The 17,787-nt window shown below is 40.5% G+C and overlaps 1 protein-coding gene across 1 annotated transcript; it reads right to left on the reverse strand.

The window, feature by feature from the left end:
• Positions 1-14,860, reverse strand: RFC3 (replication factor C subunit 3). Its single transcript, XM_065678398.1, has 9 exons — positions 14,662-14,860; positions 13,506-13,643; positions 12,014-12,081; positions 9,055-9,152; positions 6,783-6,964; positions 6,449-6,585; positions 6,220-6,318; positions 5,038-5,107; positions 1-3,540 (listed from the first exon to the last, which is right to left on the reverse strand). Exons 1-9 carry the CDS (start codon positions 14,746-14,748, stop codon positions 3,349-3,351), a joined length of 1,071 nt encoding a protein of 356 aa, XP_065534470.1. The 5' UTR covers positions 14,749-14,860; the 3' UTR covers positions 1-3,348.
• Between the last annotated feature and the right edge of the window lie 2,927 nt (positions 14,861-17,787).

A 17,787-nucleotide genomic window follows, 5' to 3' on the forward strand; every position in this document is an offset into this window, starting at 1 on the left:
TTTGCTCATAGGGTTTTATTTAACAAAATACATTTTACAAAATCAGTCTTCCCATCACACAATATGTTTGTAATGATTAATGCTCAAGCAGAGTTGTTTACCATGGATGGCTAAAAATAATGTGATTTTAAAAATGTTTGTCACGGGAGTTAACACTTGGAAATGGGGAATAAAGTCTTGTGTAGCACTTGCCCTGTGCACAGCTGATCTCTGCAGAGCACAGAAGCTTTAACTGAAGAATTTGCTGCCTTTAGTTTCCTGATATTTTTTTAAACTGGTTTCACCTCTGGCTTTCTGTGCTAGCATGAAGCTGACTCCTCTGCAACCTCTTAGACTTGCGCAGTGCTTAAGTCCTGCCCACGTGGGAGCAGCTTGAAGTTGCATTTAGAACTAGCAGGAGGTAACACTGGATGAAAGCAAGGGTAATCCTCCCTGAGTGCAACTCAGAAGAGATTCTAAGCAGGTCTCAAAAGATGAAATCAGCTGAAGTAGATCATCTACAGGTTGCTCCTGTGCTATTCAGTGTTTAACAGTCTATCTGCACTGCCTCTCCCACTTGATCTGCAAAGCAGATGCGCAGTGCTCTGCGTAGGTAGATAGCTGGGCTGCGTGCCCGCCCCTTGCTTACCAGGCTAAGGCACTGCTTTACTGGTAAAAGGGTTACACAGTAGGCGCACAAGGGGAAAAAATGGCAGAAAACTCCTTTTTGGTTCTTACAGCCACCTGCTCATACATTCCCATGAGCCCCATTTATCAGTGCACAGCATGAAGGAAGGGGTTACTGGACTCTGCTTCCTCCAGCGCAGCCCAGGAGCTCAGTTCTGACCCACATTGCCTCTATGCACATGTTACAGCTACCCCAAAGAGTGGAAGCAGCATCCAAGGCAATTAGCCTGAGATGTCCCCCAAAATCACACCACTTACTGTTATCATAGAATCCCTCAAGTTGGAAGGGATCCCCTAAGGATCAGAGTCCAACACTCTGCTCCTCACAGGACTACCTAAAACTAAACCACATAACCTAAAGCATCATCCAGATACTCTGTGAGTCCTTGACAGGCTTAGTACCAGGACCACTTCCCTGGGGAGCCTGTTTTTGGATACTAATGCAAAATCAACTACAAAATCACTGTAGAAAAACGTGCTGATATTTGAATGTTGTGTCCATGTGTTTAAATTTGTGTGTTCTAGGCCACAGAAGACAAAGGGCAAGAGTAGGACGAGCAGGGGGAAATGCTGGCTTTCAGGAGCAATGATAACCATTTCCTCTCGCAGTGATCCCAGGTCATTATCCCATTTTTCCATCCCTGACTGTTCTTGACTCATCCCAGGTAGAACACAATTAAATATAAAAGCTCAAGAAGTTTCATAGAACACTTACAGAGATTTATGTTGGGGTTTCAGTCTCCTAAACAAACTTACTGAGATCTTTCGAAACACAAAGCCCCTCCTCTGCCTCCTCCAACTGCCAAGCCTACGATGCAGCTCCTGCCTCTCCAGCCTCCACACCAGTACTGTCCATGTGCATTACAACTGTATTTCACATTAGTGAAATATTCTTTTTCTCCCACATTAGTTTTTAGGGTTGTTTTTTTTTGTTGGTTAGTTGGTTTTGGGGGCAGGTAATTTCATCTTTTGAATTCACACTTTTGCTTCACCACACATTCTAATTGTAGTAGGCAAATGGTTGGTTGTTCAGCATTTAAAGATGAATAGATAGGACTAGGCTCCTGAAAGAGCAGGCAACTTGTACATATGGTAATTATGACCCCTCTACCATTATTGTGGTGTTCTTTATAACAATTGCAAGCACTTATTTCCACTGCCACTGATTTAATCCAATGGTTTTCCAGGATCGCTGACAGTCAAGACACTTATGCTCTGACAAGCCACTAGTGCTGTGGATTTGGGTGACAAAAGCAGAAGGAAGAGAAACAATAAATCCACCTTTTAGAGTTCTTCAGTTCTAAGGAGACCAGCTGAGCACATAGCAAGCCAGCACAGACAATGAATCTGAAGGCAAGCTTAGCACCAAAAGGGATGACACTTAGCAGGAGCTAGTTAAATTCATCAGTTACCAGCAGGAGGGCCCTGCCTTCCACACCCCTGCCATTATGCACAAGCTCTGACACAAAAGTCCCCCAATGTTAAACCCTTCCCTGCTAAAAAAACCCCAAACAACCAAAAGGAGGGGGGGGGCGGGGGGGAGGGTTATAGGAAATAGTATTTAACTCACTTTATCATTAAATACTATCTAGTAACAGCCTAAGTTAGCACAGGGAAGTAACAAAGGGTATTAATTCCTAGTACATAGACATAACGCATGGAAGACTTGCAGAACAAAGTGGCATAGGTGGTGTTGGCTGAGGGGGGGGGGGTATTATATTTTTGTTGTTTTGGTTTTAAACTTCAGTGGTTCTCTTTAGTCTTACAGTGGGGAGGGGGGCCTATAGCCTACCTTTCTGAAAGAGTCTACATCAAAGCAAATGAAGGCACATCCCTAGGTAGTCACAGACAATGCTGAAACACTAATTCAGCATTCTGTTTGTTGTTTGTATTTTTACAATTTACTTTGCCATTTTAGAAATGTCACGTAACAAATATTCTTTCACTTCCTAGACTGATAAAAGCTAAAACCTCACCCTGGTTAAACCACAGTCAAAGGAACAACTGTTACCTGAACAGTATTATGTATGTAGAGGTGAACCTCAGACAGCAAGGGTGCTTGCTTTATATAGGTATATTGCTTCTAAACAAAGTGTTCCATGTTGTCAAACTGTTTTACCAGCAACACGAAAGTACTGCTAATCCACAGTATCAATGGCAACTGGTTATGAACAACAGTCAGGAAACATTCTGTGTCAGCACACCTCAGAAAACAGCCTGGCTAAAATAAAAGCCAGGCAGACACCAATATATATAAATCATTAGGCAGAACATACGTATCAAAGTGGAACTTACCACAACATGAAAAACATCTTTTGCTTACAGCGTTGCCCATGAACAATCAAAAAGTATGAGTGTAGCATCCATATTCTCACTTCTTAATGTCAGCTTACAAATACTGCAAAGCAACTATGATCTTATTAATCTCCCATGGAAACTTGTCTTTCCAAAAGGCTAATGTATTTCCTATGGATCTAAAGATGGATTTATGGCTGTCAAATGATCCATCTGGTTTCTAAAACCGAACAAATGTTGTTCTTTATTTCACTTCATTTAACATTAATATCAAAATAAAATATCTGACTTTGAACTAGACCTACATTCAATCAAGCATGGACAAGTAGACATTTGCAACATTACTGGCATTGTGACACAACATTCTGTGTACAACTTTGGAATCAGTTAGAACATCATATCGTCTAGTCCATCCTCCATAAATTTCTTGTAAATTGCCATAAATTTTGCAACAAACGCTTCCAGGTGATAAATGGCTTTGCTGCCCAGTTGCAGGCGGTGTTCATAGAAGGCCGCCATCTGAGCAACTTCTCCTTTCAGTTGCCCATCACAGTTACTTAGAAGTTCTGTCAGGAGGCCCTAAAAGGGAAAAAAGAGGAGAGTACTTGAAAAATTGTGCATTTTTTTGTTAAGAAGATAACCCCATTTCTCTGAACATAGCTAAGTTATACCAAATAGTTCACTCATGAACCCAACATGAAAGACATTCAAGAATCATTACACCACCTGTTTAACAGAACTAGATTCATGGAACCATGTCTCTTCAAGACCTTTCTTTCAAGATGAATTCCTCATATCAAGATGAACACTTACTGTGTTCTTAGAAGCGAAAAATCATATATTGAAAGTACTTCTGCCTTAATAAAGAAAACAAATTAACCTTATCTCCAAATATTGTAATCTCTGCTCCATGCAGGCACATGGCCCTGGGGAGAATTTTTATCAAGATAGCAAGTGCATTAAAATCACTTCCTTCCTGTCTTGACGGTACCAAGCACAAAGAGAAACAACATTAATAAATAATAGAGGCTTATTTAAAATTTAAGTATATCTGTTTACATTTATGTACATATATGTATGTGCAGACACACACAAGATACTGTACAGCAATACTTCAGTCATTACAAAGCACAAACTCACATTATTTTAGATCCAAGACAGCAACAAAATCGTCGCAAATCTGTATCTATTAAAACGGTCAGGCTTAAGTGGGAAGTATCTCTAGACCATCTCAAATTTATGAAGAGGGAGCAGGTAGAGAACATCAAACTTTGGTGTGATGACAACACTCCTCAAACAGGGCAATGCACGATCCACTAAGCTATCTTAAGAAAGGAAGGCTAGAGAAACATCTATCTACTAAAACTGTGAGAAAGCAGAAATCAGGTAATGTGAAATTTGTTCTCTTATGTCTGATGACAAAGTCCACCTAGAGTCAGTTGCAAATATTAATCTTTGTTCTGCTCTATTTGTCTTCAGCATCCTTTCATCCTGCCTAAAATAACAATATGCACATCTATTTGCCTTTTGTCTCCCAAAATGACTTCCATCTTTAAAGAGGCCTGCTGGTCTAACATACTTTATAAACCTCTCCAGTAGGACACAGCAAATACTGAACTTACAACAAAACTTTTACTAAAGAAAACAAACCACATCACCATTAGCCCACAGAATGCCTGCTTCAGCAAAGAAACTGGCCTGAGAAGTCTTCGGGGGAACAAAGCACATCCTCCTTTGTTTTTATTCAGGCACGAAACTAACCACACAGTCTGGCATATCAACTGAGGATCATGGGAATTGAATGCTATGTTTTTTATGTGTTTGCAAGAACAAGGTCTTTAATTACTGCTTCAGCACAATAAACTGGACTATTTTGGCTACTTCTGAGGAAAGAAACACGAGAGAAAATAATCTTTTGGTCACTCATGTCTATTTGTTAAGGTCACGGATTTTCATCAATATTTGGATAATTTGTAATGTTTTGGTGTGGATTTTTTTTCATTTTTTATTAACTCAAATTGAGACTGTCATAGCCTTAATATTTGTAACACATAAACAGCAAGACAGCTGAATTACCTTCATTATAATCTCAGGAGGAATGCAGTGTGTCAGGAGTTCATAAAGCCGTCCACGGACCTCTAAAAGCCTGTTGGAAAGACACCACAAGATAACAGAAGTATGTCCCCAAAGCACACTAATAGTATTTTACTATTCCTGAAATATGATACAGGAAATAAAAAAAAATTAAAAAAAAATTTAAAAAAATAAAAAAAAAGAAGAAAGAAAAAAAAAAAGGAAAAGGAAAAGTCAACTGAAGAAAAGTGCCTTTTTCTGGCTTTGGGTATTATCTTTGTGTGTTATTTGAAACCCCAAAGACCTGCACAAGACAGTCGCCTTCAACGGCTACATATCGCTTTTTATTCAAAACAGTAAGATAAGTTACATACACTCTAGTTACAATAGTCTCAGTTAATTGAGAAGCTACAAGGCTATTAGAATTTGTCTCAGGCTTGTATTCCTTTAATTCCTCTTAATATCTAAATTATTATTCATGCTTAATATTAGTGAGAAGACACCACAAAACTGATTAGAGCCACAAGATTGGTTTACACCGTTTTTCCGTCTTCATTGATTACAAGAGGGGGTAAGATGATTAGATGGCAGAAAGTGACACAGTCATTAATTCTCAGCTTTTGGTATCAGGAGGTCAGAGGCAACAAGTATTTAAATTAAATACAAGAATTTAAGTGATATCTTATGTAATGTACGGAACAGCCTAAAAGGATCAGGCTCTGTATATGACAAGAAAATGGATAAAAGGGGCATCTGCTAAACTGTTTAAAAAACCAGTAATTTCTCATTGCCAGTTCTTTTACAAAGTTGCATGATGTAAAGATGGTGGAACAGAAGCCTTAAATAAAATAAAAAAAAAAACAAACCCCAACAAAACAACAACCACCCCCCAAAAAAATTATGATGATGGGCAGCACAACATGCAACTAAGCTTTTGCTCACTTTTGATTATAAAGCTTAAGAGAAAACCAATAATTGTTTCAGTTCCAACTCGGCCACCTCTGGTAATTTTAAAGCTCACTTCCTTTGGCTGTGAAGTACCAGCTCTAGTAGAAATGCCAGAAGATAACATATAATTGAAGTAAAGATGTCACATTTTTAAATATAAGAAATATAACTTTTTGGGGGGATCTGAGAGTACACCAAAATCATAGTTTATAGCTGCAACTAAGAGTATTCACCCACCTCTGTGGTGTCTGTTGACTAACAATAGCATTTGCAGTTTCTCTCAAATAAACTTCCCAGTCCATCTCAGGAATGTCCTGATCAGCAGTAAAAGGATACCTATGTAACAATAAGATTTTAAAAGAATTGAAATCAAAGCAAACTGCCCTCTATTCTAATAAGGCCTCAGAAGTAAGTTCATTTGTGCGTCTGAGAGTATGATTTACATTAATTTTTAGCAGTGACTTACTGCTGTACTCTGCAGGACTCGCACATAAGCAGTGCTTTCCGAAGATTCCTGCCAGATTTCTCTGCAAGCCTTTGAGCCAACTCCTGAGGAAGAGTCAGGCCTTCTTTCTTACACACAGTGGACAAGACATGGCAGATCTAGATGAAAAACAGAGTGCAACACTTAGCAAACAGTTTAGCACCTACTCATTCTCCTGTATGAAACATTTCTGGACCAGAGAAGGACCAGTCTTTTTTAAGATATGCTTGACAAGTCACCCACCACAAAGGAAAGCTAGGTCACTTATCTAGTAAGAAGTTTTAAATAAATTCTTTTTGCTTCACTGTCAACATACATCTTCAATGCTGGGAGCAGGCACTCGTACAGCCAGGCATCTGCTCTGAATAGGTCCTATGATTTTTGACATGGAGTTGCAGCACAGGATCAACCTGCAGGTCGCCATGTACTTCTCCATTGTTCTTCGCAAAGCATGCTGAGCATCTTTAGTGAGTTTGTCAACTTCAGTTAACAGCACCACTGAAAAAGGATTAACAATAGTTGGATTTTTTTTTTTTAACTCAAATCTTTCCAAGGAAATAAGGACTTTGACATACAAGCAATAATACCAAAATAAATGATACAAGCAGAAAAAGGCAGCATGGTTCCACGGGAAGGATAATAAAGATTAAGACAACCTGGGTGCTTTTTTGTCTGTATAATCTTCTGTTCATTCACACCCTATATTCATGTCCTGGAATGGCAAGTTCTTCAGAATAGGGCGTGCAGCACTTCAGTGCCAAGAAATAACACAGGTAGGTGTACAAGCAATTAGTACAGTAATCTTTTAAAGGATTAAGAAATGCAAAAGAATTAATGGCTTAAGGACATATCAAAACCCAGAAACTTCTTGAAGACTCCCCTCAATACATTTTATATTTAAAAGCCAATGTCTTAGCTTAACACAGGAGTAGCGGAAGCTGCCTTGTTATTGTAGCTGCAGCGCCTTTCCATGGTCTTTTAAAGAAAAAAAGAAAAACGTATTTCTAAAATGCTTCAGAACAATCAGAAAACATCAAATCTGAAGTGACTAACCTAACCAGCTACCTTCTGCAGGTTCCTCCATAGGCAATTCATAGACAGCTCATTTCATACTCTGAATGGTGCAGTGAGAACAGCCTGGGCCCATTTCTCTTTTGCTTATATATGCAGCACAAGGAGACTGGCCAGCTTACCAGATACTTTGAGGTGCATGGTATGACTGCAGCTGTAAAGACATATATATCAGTAACTGATAGCCTGTGTCAGAAGTAATGTGGCCAGCCTGACTAGGGCAATGATCATCCCCTGTACTCAGCACTGGTGAGGCTACACCTCAAATACCGTGTTCAGTTCTGGACCCCTGACTACAAGAGAGACATCAAGGTGCTGCAGTGAGTCAAGAAAAGGGCAACAAAGCTGGTGAAAGGTCTGGAGAACAATTCTTATAAGGAATGGCTGAGGGAACTGGGGTTGTTTAGCCTGGAGAAGAGAAGGAGGCTCACAGGGACCTTATCACTCTCTACAACTACCTGAAAGGAGGATAGAGAGAGGCTGGTCTTCTCTCCAACGTAACAAGTGATAGAACAAGAGGAAATGGCCTCAAGCTGCACCATGGGAGGTTTAGATTGGATATTAGGAAAACTCACTTCACCAAAAGGGTGATCAGGCATTGGAACAGGCTGCCCAGGGCAGTGGTGGAATCGCTGTCCCTGAAAGTGTTCAAATTTGTGTAGATGAGGACCTCAGTGACATGTTTCAGTGGTGGCCTTGGCAGTCCTGGGGTAATGGTTGGACTTGATAATCTTAAAGGTCTTTTCCAACCTAGTTGATTCTGATCCTACAATTCTATGACTCTATAACTAGTAGAGCCAATCAGCGTCTAATGGCTTAAGTGAAATACAGTATTTCCTGAGAATACTGAGAAAAACAACACAAGTATTAAATCCAAGATCATTTTAAAATAATTTCTGCTCTACTCTGTCAAGATTTCCTCTCTCCTTCAGTCTCTGGTTATATAGTCCCAATTTTGCTTTAAGTTTAGCCATGGGGAAGTAAAACAAGCCAACTGTAGCAACATGTTTTGGAAAACTCTATGAAAACCATAATTTTCTTACCCAGTGTTCTGTACATTGTGGATAAAAGTCTTCTGAAATTTGTCTAAGATGGTTCATTCCCCAAGACACTAATACCTAATTTAGACATCACCATTTGCCATAAGGTTATTCTGCTCAACTCAGTATTAAGCCTCAGTAGCTCATAACTCAACTATTACTGTAGATCATGAAGCTAAGTTACAGCACATTTCAGTGGCAGACTTAGAAAAAAAATCAGCAGGGATCCAAGCTCCCTCTGCCTAGTCACAGACATTTGACTAAACCCTGCCCTCCTAAGAAACCAACACAACAGACAACCTCATACTGAGTATTTAACCAGTCAAGATGCCCTTACGGTGCAAATAAAATGGTAGGTTTTTTAACTTGGGAAAACGTTCATGTATGCCCTCATGCATACACAGATACAGACAAAAAAGCTGAAACACCTGAAAAAAAAGTTTAAAAAATACCTTGACTGGTTTTAACTCTTTTTACCTTTAAAATCTCGTTGAGTGCTCGTCTCAAGCTGTTGTGATTGTGCTACTGTCTTCAAGAGTTCCTGAATCACTACACGGTCATTGTTTCCCGCATCACTGTAACAGGAGTTTGAATAAAACTTGTTTTAAGACAACAACTTTATATTGCATATAAAATATATCCTCCTGAACAAGCCCTTAAAGACTGAACAAGACTGCTGAAAGCATTCATTAGCTATCATGGTTAAAATTAAGCTCAACACACTTACTTTGTTCAAAGTTACTTTCCCAATAATAAAAGCAATCTAATCTTACGCAGGCACCCCTGGATTAGTAGCACTGTATTGGGAACTAGTGAAACCACTGTCAAATGTTTTATTAGCTCATTAAAATATAACTTATTTTTCTGGTATAAGAAATCTGAACATTTTTACTTACAGTTTGGTCAAAGACATGACATGCGAACACTTTTACCCATTACAGGAAGAAAAATTAAGTCTAACAATATAACAGGATGACCGATTCAAAGGACTGATGTAAATGCATAGGGTTTTTCCCCTGAAAAATAGATGTCAAGCTACGAACAATCTATGTGCCTATTACAAACTTGAATGACAGACGCACTGAAGTTACAAAGAGTTACTAGTAAAAGACTGATACTGAGATATTATTAAGCACAGATGTTTAGCTTTTTTCTGTCTTAGAAGGCACGAAAACATGCGGAAACACTAAATCACCTCCTGCCTCTTCTCCTCACTGTCCATTACAGTAGCGCTGCACAGCTTTCTCAGTCCCCAGGCTAGTAGCTCAGCTTGTTTGATTCGGATTTGACAAGCGGGAGGTGGGGTGGGGGGCGGGTCTGACTTGCAAGCTAGATTACTGAAAAAGTGAAGAAGAGGCAAAAAAAAAAACCCAACCAACCCTGACACTCTTTAGTATCCCCAGACAGAGGGGATGCCTTCACAGAGGTAGCAGTAGCTCTGCAATATCTCACTGGCAAGCAAATGAAAAAGCATTTGCCTGCCCTGTTCTAGTCACCACTCAACCAGACCATCCCCATTCCTGCCAAGAAGGCAGCAGAACAGACAGACGCGTTTTAGCTCAACAGTTCACAATCTGCTGAACAGGCTACACTGACTTTGACTGCAGAGATCCGTCATTCAGCAGGGGAGCAGACCTTTGATTACAACAACAAACAAAAAAAACCCCCACAAACAAACAAAACAAACAAAACCAAAACCAACACAACAACAACAACAAAAATGAAGCAAATTCTACTCATGAACAAGGCCAGGTTTTGGAAATGGAAAGTGATTAAAATAGTTTCCCAATATTTAAAGATAAATTATTCTCTGCAGTAACAGAGAATCCACAGTTATAACTTAATGGTGAAAGATTATATGTGACACTATGTGAACACATCAAACATTCCATGAAAGCAAGGAACAAAGGCAGTTATCACACAAGTGTTTAATTTTTATTGTTCCTTATTCTTTCACTACCCGCTTACCCAGGAGAATCCATTTTAAAGCACCTACCCAAGCTAGTCAAGTGACCAGCAGACAATGCTTTGGAATTCTGACAACATATTCCTTTGGAGGAAGAAGGACAGCTCTATCTAATAAAGTTCCATAATAAATTCAATGTCTGCAGAGACCTTCACAGAAGTTAATTTCCTTTCCCTGTTAGTCATTTATCATGTCCTGTGTTACTCAAGATGTAGAACACGGTTTCACAGTATTGTAACTCAATCAAACTTCACAGACCATAGCATAGCACATGTAGGAGTACAGTCTGGTCAGACATAAAGATGACAATTACCTGATCACTTAAAGACTATGAATCAATATATTAATTCTTAACCAAAACTCAGCACTACAGTTACATACAATAACCAATACAGCAGTTCTACACTTTCAGGACTTTTACATTTCAAGTAAAATACAATTACTTTATATTTCAAGCTGAAAGGAATTTAAGGAGAGTAACAGAAGTGTTAGTAGTATTAGGTTATCACAGTAGAAGACTGAATGGTCACACATTTTATATCACCAAATGATATACTCAAGCCAATAATTACCAATAAAAGTCTCAGGTGTAATTATTTGGGTCTGTATTAGGATACGAACAGATATTCGCACATCAGTACACTGAAATTAGCTGCAGAACAAGCTTTTAAGGGAGACATGGTACATGAGAATGGTTTCGAAAACAGAGCAACATGAGAAAATTTTAGCAATAAGCACATAGTGAAAGTTACTTCAGGAAACACATTATCTTACAACTGCAACCCAGACAACAAAGCCAACATAATCAAAGCCTCCCAGTGCACAATGACATTTACTCTCATGTGATTTAAAGCAACATTAAAGGGTTTCAGGCAAATACAAGTATTTACTTTGGGTCAGTGAACTATCACCAGCAATTTCACAATTGTCAAAGAAGATATACTGTACACCATTATAGCTTTTGTTGTTTAAATCAACATCTGACCTTGCGCATGACAGGACTCCCAGTATTTTGCGGTGCTGTTCTTTCTCGTGCTCTAAGTTCTTTATTTTCAGAGTTACTGTATAAACTTTGCTTGCTTTCAAATCACTTCATTTTTGTATTTGTGAGAGAACTAACAATATGGGGGTGTTGGTTCCAATAAAAGTTCTCAATTTCAACTTAAACGGTTAAGTCTATGAATGCAGAATAGTTTCTGTTACCCAGTCGTCAGTATCAGCATGCTTATGCGGCTCGTTAAGAGGAATGTCACTGTCTTCAGTATACAGCAATCCAAATTTTTGTTAGCTTACAGCAGTTCAATTAAAAATCCTCTCCCTGCTCCCATTTGCAACCTGAACCCATAATCATTACCTAATTTGCTCAGGCGATAAATCGGGCCATCAGACCCTTATATACCCAGGTTTAAACCACTTGCAATGTGACCAGCAGCTTATATTTGAAGTGGGACATTTTTACTGTACACTTACCTTGGGTTAACTTCAAGGTGATAATTACTTGCAATGGTACTAATTTCAATTTTCTTTTTAGAAGGTGCCTGTAGAAAATAAAAATATTAGATTTCAGAAAGAGTATTCTAAAATGTCTGATGCAAAAGTTTATCTTACAGTTTACAAGTGGCCAGGTCACAGCCAAACCAGAAGTCTCAGAGATGAAAGAACTGCTGAGACACTAGACTTGCAAATCTCCTACCCCAAACCCCACCTCCAAAGGAGAAAACTGACACATCATCCAACCTATAAAATAACAACAGTAATGATTATTATAGCAACATATAGTACGTATTACTGCAAACTCCAGTTACGGAGTTTTGTAACAGCAAATCTTACTATTGGAATCAGACATTCAAAATGGGCGATACTTTGTCCATCCAAAGAAAAGTTTCGAGGACAAAACCTCTGGACAAACCTGAAGAGGCTGTTTACTTTTCTTGGCAAAGGATTCCAAGTCTATATTTTCCTTAAATAAAACACTAGTATTTATATCGCCACTGAAACTGGGTCTGAACAACTAAATATATTCTATACTATTATCCCATCCAAATTTCTTATTTATTCTACTACTGAGAATTATAAGCAAGCAATAAATAATCTACTTATCAATAAAGCTTCATAATCCATTGCTGGTTAAGCCTTCCATAACAAGGATTTTGAACGGATAATATCACCTTTTAATAATAAACAATTAAATGCTTAAGACCAAAGCAGACAGAATTATTTTTTTGCTAATGCTGAAACTGTCACTATGGGAATGAGAAAACATCAAAATTTGCATAAATGCCAAAAGCACTGCTAGCAGTTTTTAAAAATAAGGGTTACTTCTACAGACAAATGAAATTCTACACATCTGAGAGCTATGCTATCATAATACATGCTGTTGTCCAAATTGACCTGTAAAGACCCCCCTTCAAAAACAAAAAAAAGAAAAAATAATGCTACACAAAGCAGCAAAACCCCCCACATCCTCCCACCCGTGAAGACTGTAGTGACAGGATGAGGGGTAATGGGTTAAAACTTAAACAGGGGAAGTTTAGATTGGATATAAGGAGGAAATTCTTTCCTGTTAGGGTGGTGAGACACTGGAATCAGTTGCCAAGGGAGGCTGTGAGTGCTCCATCCCTGGCGGTGTTCAAGACCAGGTTGGATGAAGCCTTGTGTGGGATGGTTTAGTGTGAGGTGTCCCTGCCTGTGGCAGGGGGGTTGGAACTAGATGATCTTGAGGTCCTTTCCAATCCTAACTATTCTATGATTTTATGATTCTAAGACCTATGAAAAAAGAACATTTGGCAAAAGTATTTGCTCATGTAGCCAAAGTAGTCTGATTAATTACATGAAGGAGCTTGAAGATACTGAGTGGAAAAGAAACAGCTATTTTTAAAACTCAAATAAAGCCCTCACAACTAAACACATCAGGGCATCAATATCCACATTACTTAACAGCAGGTGGGAGATTCTTTTTTACCGTTATACTCTGATGCTCAATCCTCAGTTTTTCCACTCCTGCACCATACAATTCCCTTAATAGGCACATTATTCTTGTCTTTTTTCCAGCTCCTGATGGTCCATACACCAAGAGATGAGGGAAGTCACCACACTGAACCTGAACACAAAGCAACATGAGTAGTAAGACATAACAGTATTTTTCTTATAAGAGAGCTTCCATTCTCGCCCAAGTTTACATGCAAATACTTTTCCACCCCAGTCACAACATAGCACCCAGAATCAGAACTGCTGAATTCTTTTCCTGCAGCAATATTTCCTAGAGAACATATTTTCTCAAGACCATATATAAGTCATTTGATGCCAAACAACTCCCCCCTAAAAAAATCCCAAATCACAAAACAACAAAATAAACCCAAAACACAACAAAAAAGCACTCCAGGCTTTCCAGCGTTTCTAGAGTGACAGCGGCAATAAACACGCAGTCAAAAAGATTAAAACAAAGTTTAAAGCAGATAAACACACATACGATATATAATTACTTTGATGTTCACTTGCAAGCCTTGAATATTAGCAAACAAGTGACAGGTAGCCTGCATTTAAACGAAGTTAGGAGTTTTCTTTTTGAAAAGCTAAAAAGTGTGAACTGGAGAACATCTAACCAAACCCCACAGTCAGAATTTACTATAACTAGATTTAACAGTGATAAAGAAACACTACGATAGTGCATCAGTCCAGTGGTCTAGTAAAGACAGCACATCTGGCAGGGGAAGTAGGCCTTTTAACATCTGAGCAATCACATAGCCCTAGTTTTTCTTCCCAGCTGCTCACCTTAAAGCTCCAGCTAACTTTAAGTCAACAAGCCAAGCCCTATTCCCAGGGACACTCAGCTAAACCCAGCAGGAAGCACAGGTACACATCACCCCCGGAAAACCCAAGCCACTGATCTCGTCGAGGCCTTTTCCTTAGCGTACAGGCCACGCTCCCGAGGGGGGCGCGATGCCCCCGAACCGCCTCCCCAGCGTCGCGGAAGCTCCTCCGGAGGCCAGGGGCCTGCACCGAGGCAAGGCGCCCAGCCCCGTCCCGGCACACCCGCAGGGGCCGCTTTACAGGCGGCGGGACAGAGACCCTCGGGGGGCCCTGGCCGGCGGCGGGCTCGCCTCCGGCTGTGGGCTCACCAGGTTGCGGAGCTGCGCCGCCTGCTCGCGGTGATAGTCCAGCCTGCCCAGGGACGCGGGACGGTGCTTGTCCACCCACAGGCTCATGGCGGTTCAAAAGCGCGCGCGCCGCGCCGCGCAACCGGCGCTCAGCGGCGGGCAGAGCGGGCGGTACGGCGGCCGCCGGCGGACAAGCGGTACCGCCGCAGCGCGGGGAGCGGAAGCGAGCGGCTGCCCCGCCCCCGTCGCTCCCCGCGTGAGGCCGGCCAGTGGCGCTTCCCGCCGGGCTGGCGCTCCGGCGGCTGTTCGCTCCTCGCCGGCGCTGTGTGTTTCCCTCCCTCCCTGCACATGGCCGAGGGCTCTCCCGGCCGCTGTGTGCGAGGCTGCAGAGCTCATGCTCCCGGAGGCAGCCGCTGCCGCCGGGGGGCTGGACGGTTGGCAGCCGCAGGGTCTTCAGTCCTCATGCGTGCACAGCTGCACCTGTAAAACCCAGCCGTGGCACCGGGGGGGCACCACATGGGGACTGGCAAGGCCAGGCCTAGCAGTGCTAGTGCCAGCACTTGGAACCACTGCCGGCAGCGGGTCTCTGGCTCACTGCGGCAAACTCATGGCTTTTACTAACGATAGGCACGTACTTTATGCAAGCAATGGTCATGGTGCGTGAGCAGTGCCGCCCGACCTCCCGCTGCAGAGCCAGCAGATCAGAGGTGGGATATGAGGTGGGCATGTTAGATCAGAGAGGTGGGATCTGAAGTGAGCTCCATAGGGATGACCCAAAGCCTTAACAGCAGTCCGCAGGCAGGAAAGGAAAGAAGCAGCAAGGGGCTGACAGAGAAGAGCTGTTCAGGCACACATGGCCTGCCAGTCCTGCCTGCACGCAGGTTCATCAGTGTGTGCTTGGCTTCTTGACCTTTACAGATGGCCAGCAAAAGAGGATGGTTCCCTGTGTCAGGGGAACGTATGGTCCTTAGGTTCTTCATCTTGGTGTTATCCTGGACCTGCAGCCTCATTATAAATCAACGGGTTGCCTATAATTTATGTATCATGCTGTGAATTTGCAAGCTTCATTTGTGTGTGTGGCTTTATGTATATACAGAATATGAATGTACAGGATTGCATAAAGAAAAAATACAATTAGCTGAAAAGTTGGTGTGGCTATTCGTATCCTGTCAGCTCTGTGTTCTCATTTATTCACACAGTCACAAAGCCAAAATGCAGGTAATAGCTTCATTAACCTAGACATTCAAGTTACCAGTAAAGATCACATACACCTAGTAGGGGCAGAGAGAGCATTTTAGGTAAGTACCATGTTACCTGTTTATCTGAAACAGTTACGTTACTTACTCTCACAGACATTCACGAATCAGTTTTATTTGCAGATTGCTGTGAATTAGCCAATTTACCTTGTACTGCTTTGTCAGCGCTGTCCTTGCACTTGACTGAGTCTGTGGAAGCAGCAGCAGCAGTGTTACCTTGGGGTCTTTTGTGATACTTGGCACCACACGGTGACCTGTTCCCCTGCTATTTTCTGCGTTTACATTTTGTCGAGCTGCAGTGTTTCTCACGTGTGGCTGTTCTCCATTCATTTCATTGGTATTCTCTTTGCTTAGCTATATTTATGACTAAACTTTTTAAGCTTTTTCAGATCCTTTGCTTATTTGTGTGACTGCAGTAATTTCTGAATGATGTGCACCAATGTCATGCTTAACTTAATTGTAACTTCTGTGATATCTCCTTATAACCTATATTCAGTTTTTCTAGCCCCCAGAGATACTGTTTTTACTAATGCATGCCAGCTTCCAGCAAGTGCTCTGCCAGATATTTTGGGCTTTTAAAGGACCATTGAAAACAAATCTTTTTTGGATGAAGTCAGACTTAAGCAGGTAGGACTCAGTCCAGTAGGCTTTTAGACACTTTCAGCTCCCAAATATATCAAGGAGGAGTGAAGGCATACAGCATCTCTGAAAGGGCCCTAAGCTCTCTTTATTATTAGGTCATTAAATTTCCATAGGATTTTTTGTTATGCTGAAGAGAAGATGTTGGGAATTGTGCCGTAACTCAGCAATGCATTTAAGCATGGGCTGATGCGTAAGCGTTATTACTTACCATGAAAAGTAATTAAGCAGATGGCCAAATCTCAGCATTTTAAAACCTGGGCCTGCATGGAGCATTAGAGTTGTGATACTTTATATGGGATTAAAATGCTCTAGAATGTTTCGATTTTCTACACATTATTTTTTTAAATTCACTGTAAATCTAAACAAAAAGAAGTAAATATCTGAAATAGAGTGGTCTGGCCAAGTGTATTACAAATAAATTAATGTGAATAATACAGGAGACTGGCAATTTCAGCTGCTGTAACAGTTCTCTCAAATAGAAGGACTGTTAAAATACATCTTCACTCATTTTGTTCAGTCCAGCAGAAAGGTCAAAAGGTAAAATTACTTCTCTGCATGAATAAACTAGACAATGTATCTGAAAATAGAGATTTTAACTACAAATGGCATTTTAGCCTCTTACTACCAGCAGCCATGTTATTGGAAAGTGACACAATGTCAGGCACTATAAAAGAATTTCCATCTTGAACCCTAATTGAAATAAAAACTAGAAGACATGTGTCCAGTGTTTTTTTTTGTGTGTATATATATATATGTGTGTATATATATGTTGTGGGTTTTTTTTTTAACTGGTTTTAAACTGATTATCAAAACAGTGTTAGAACGAATTACCGTTATTGTGCTGACCTCCTAAATATCCTTACAGCATGATTGTTGCTAGCGATCCAAGTAGCCATTAACAAGTCCGAGTACCATTTTGCTGTACAATGACTTGTGTTTTTCAGACAGAAGACTGTTTGGCATCCTTTGATCCTTCAGGCTGCTTATCTGAGAGAGACAGATTTTTCTTTTCCATTTCAAATATCTTAGTAGATTATTTCTACTCTGTTGGTTGTCACTCGAGGTTATATCACCCTGTCCCCATCCAGAGCACCTATATTGCTGCAAGTAAATTGTAGCACATCAAGAAAGACCATATCACTAATTACAATGGGAAAAAAAAGACCATAATAAGGTGACAGCTGTTCTATCAGTAACACGTCGATGTCATGCAGATTGAATGTGACAATGGAAAGAACAACATTAATAG

Source organism: Lathamus discolor, chromosome 4 (assembly GCF_037157495.1).
Source record: "Lathamus discolor isolate bLatDis1 chromosome 4, bLatDis1.hap1, whole genome shotgun sequence".
Taxonomy (NCBI): domain Eukaryota; kingdom Metazoa; phylum Chordata; class Aves; order Psittaciformes; family Psittacidae; genus Lathamus; species Lathamus discolor.

What these genes read in the sequence shown, in the direction of transcription:
- RFC3 (XM_065678398.1), bottom strand. Translation starts at nt 14,748, where the DNA reads ATGAGCCTGTGGGTGGACAAGCACCGTCCCGCGTCCCTGGGCAGGCTG. An exon ending in CGGCGCAGCTCCGCAACCTG is followed by an intron (nt 13,644 to 14,661) that starts GTGAGCCCACAG and finishes CTTTGTGTTCAG; the next exon opens with GTTCAGTGTGGTGACTTCCC. An exon ending in CACTCAACGAGATTTTAAAG is followed by an intron (nt 6,965 to 9,054) that starts GTAAAAAGAGTT and finishes ATCCTTTTTCAG; the next exon opens with TGGTGCTGTTAACTGAAGTT.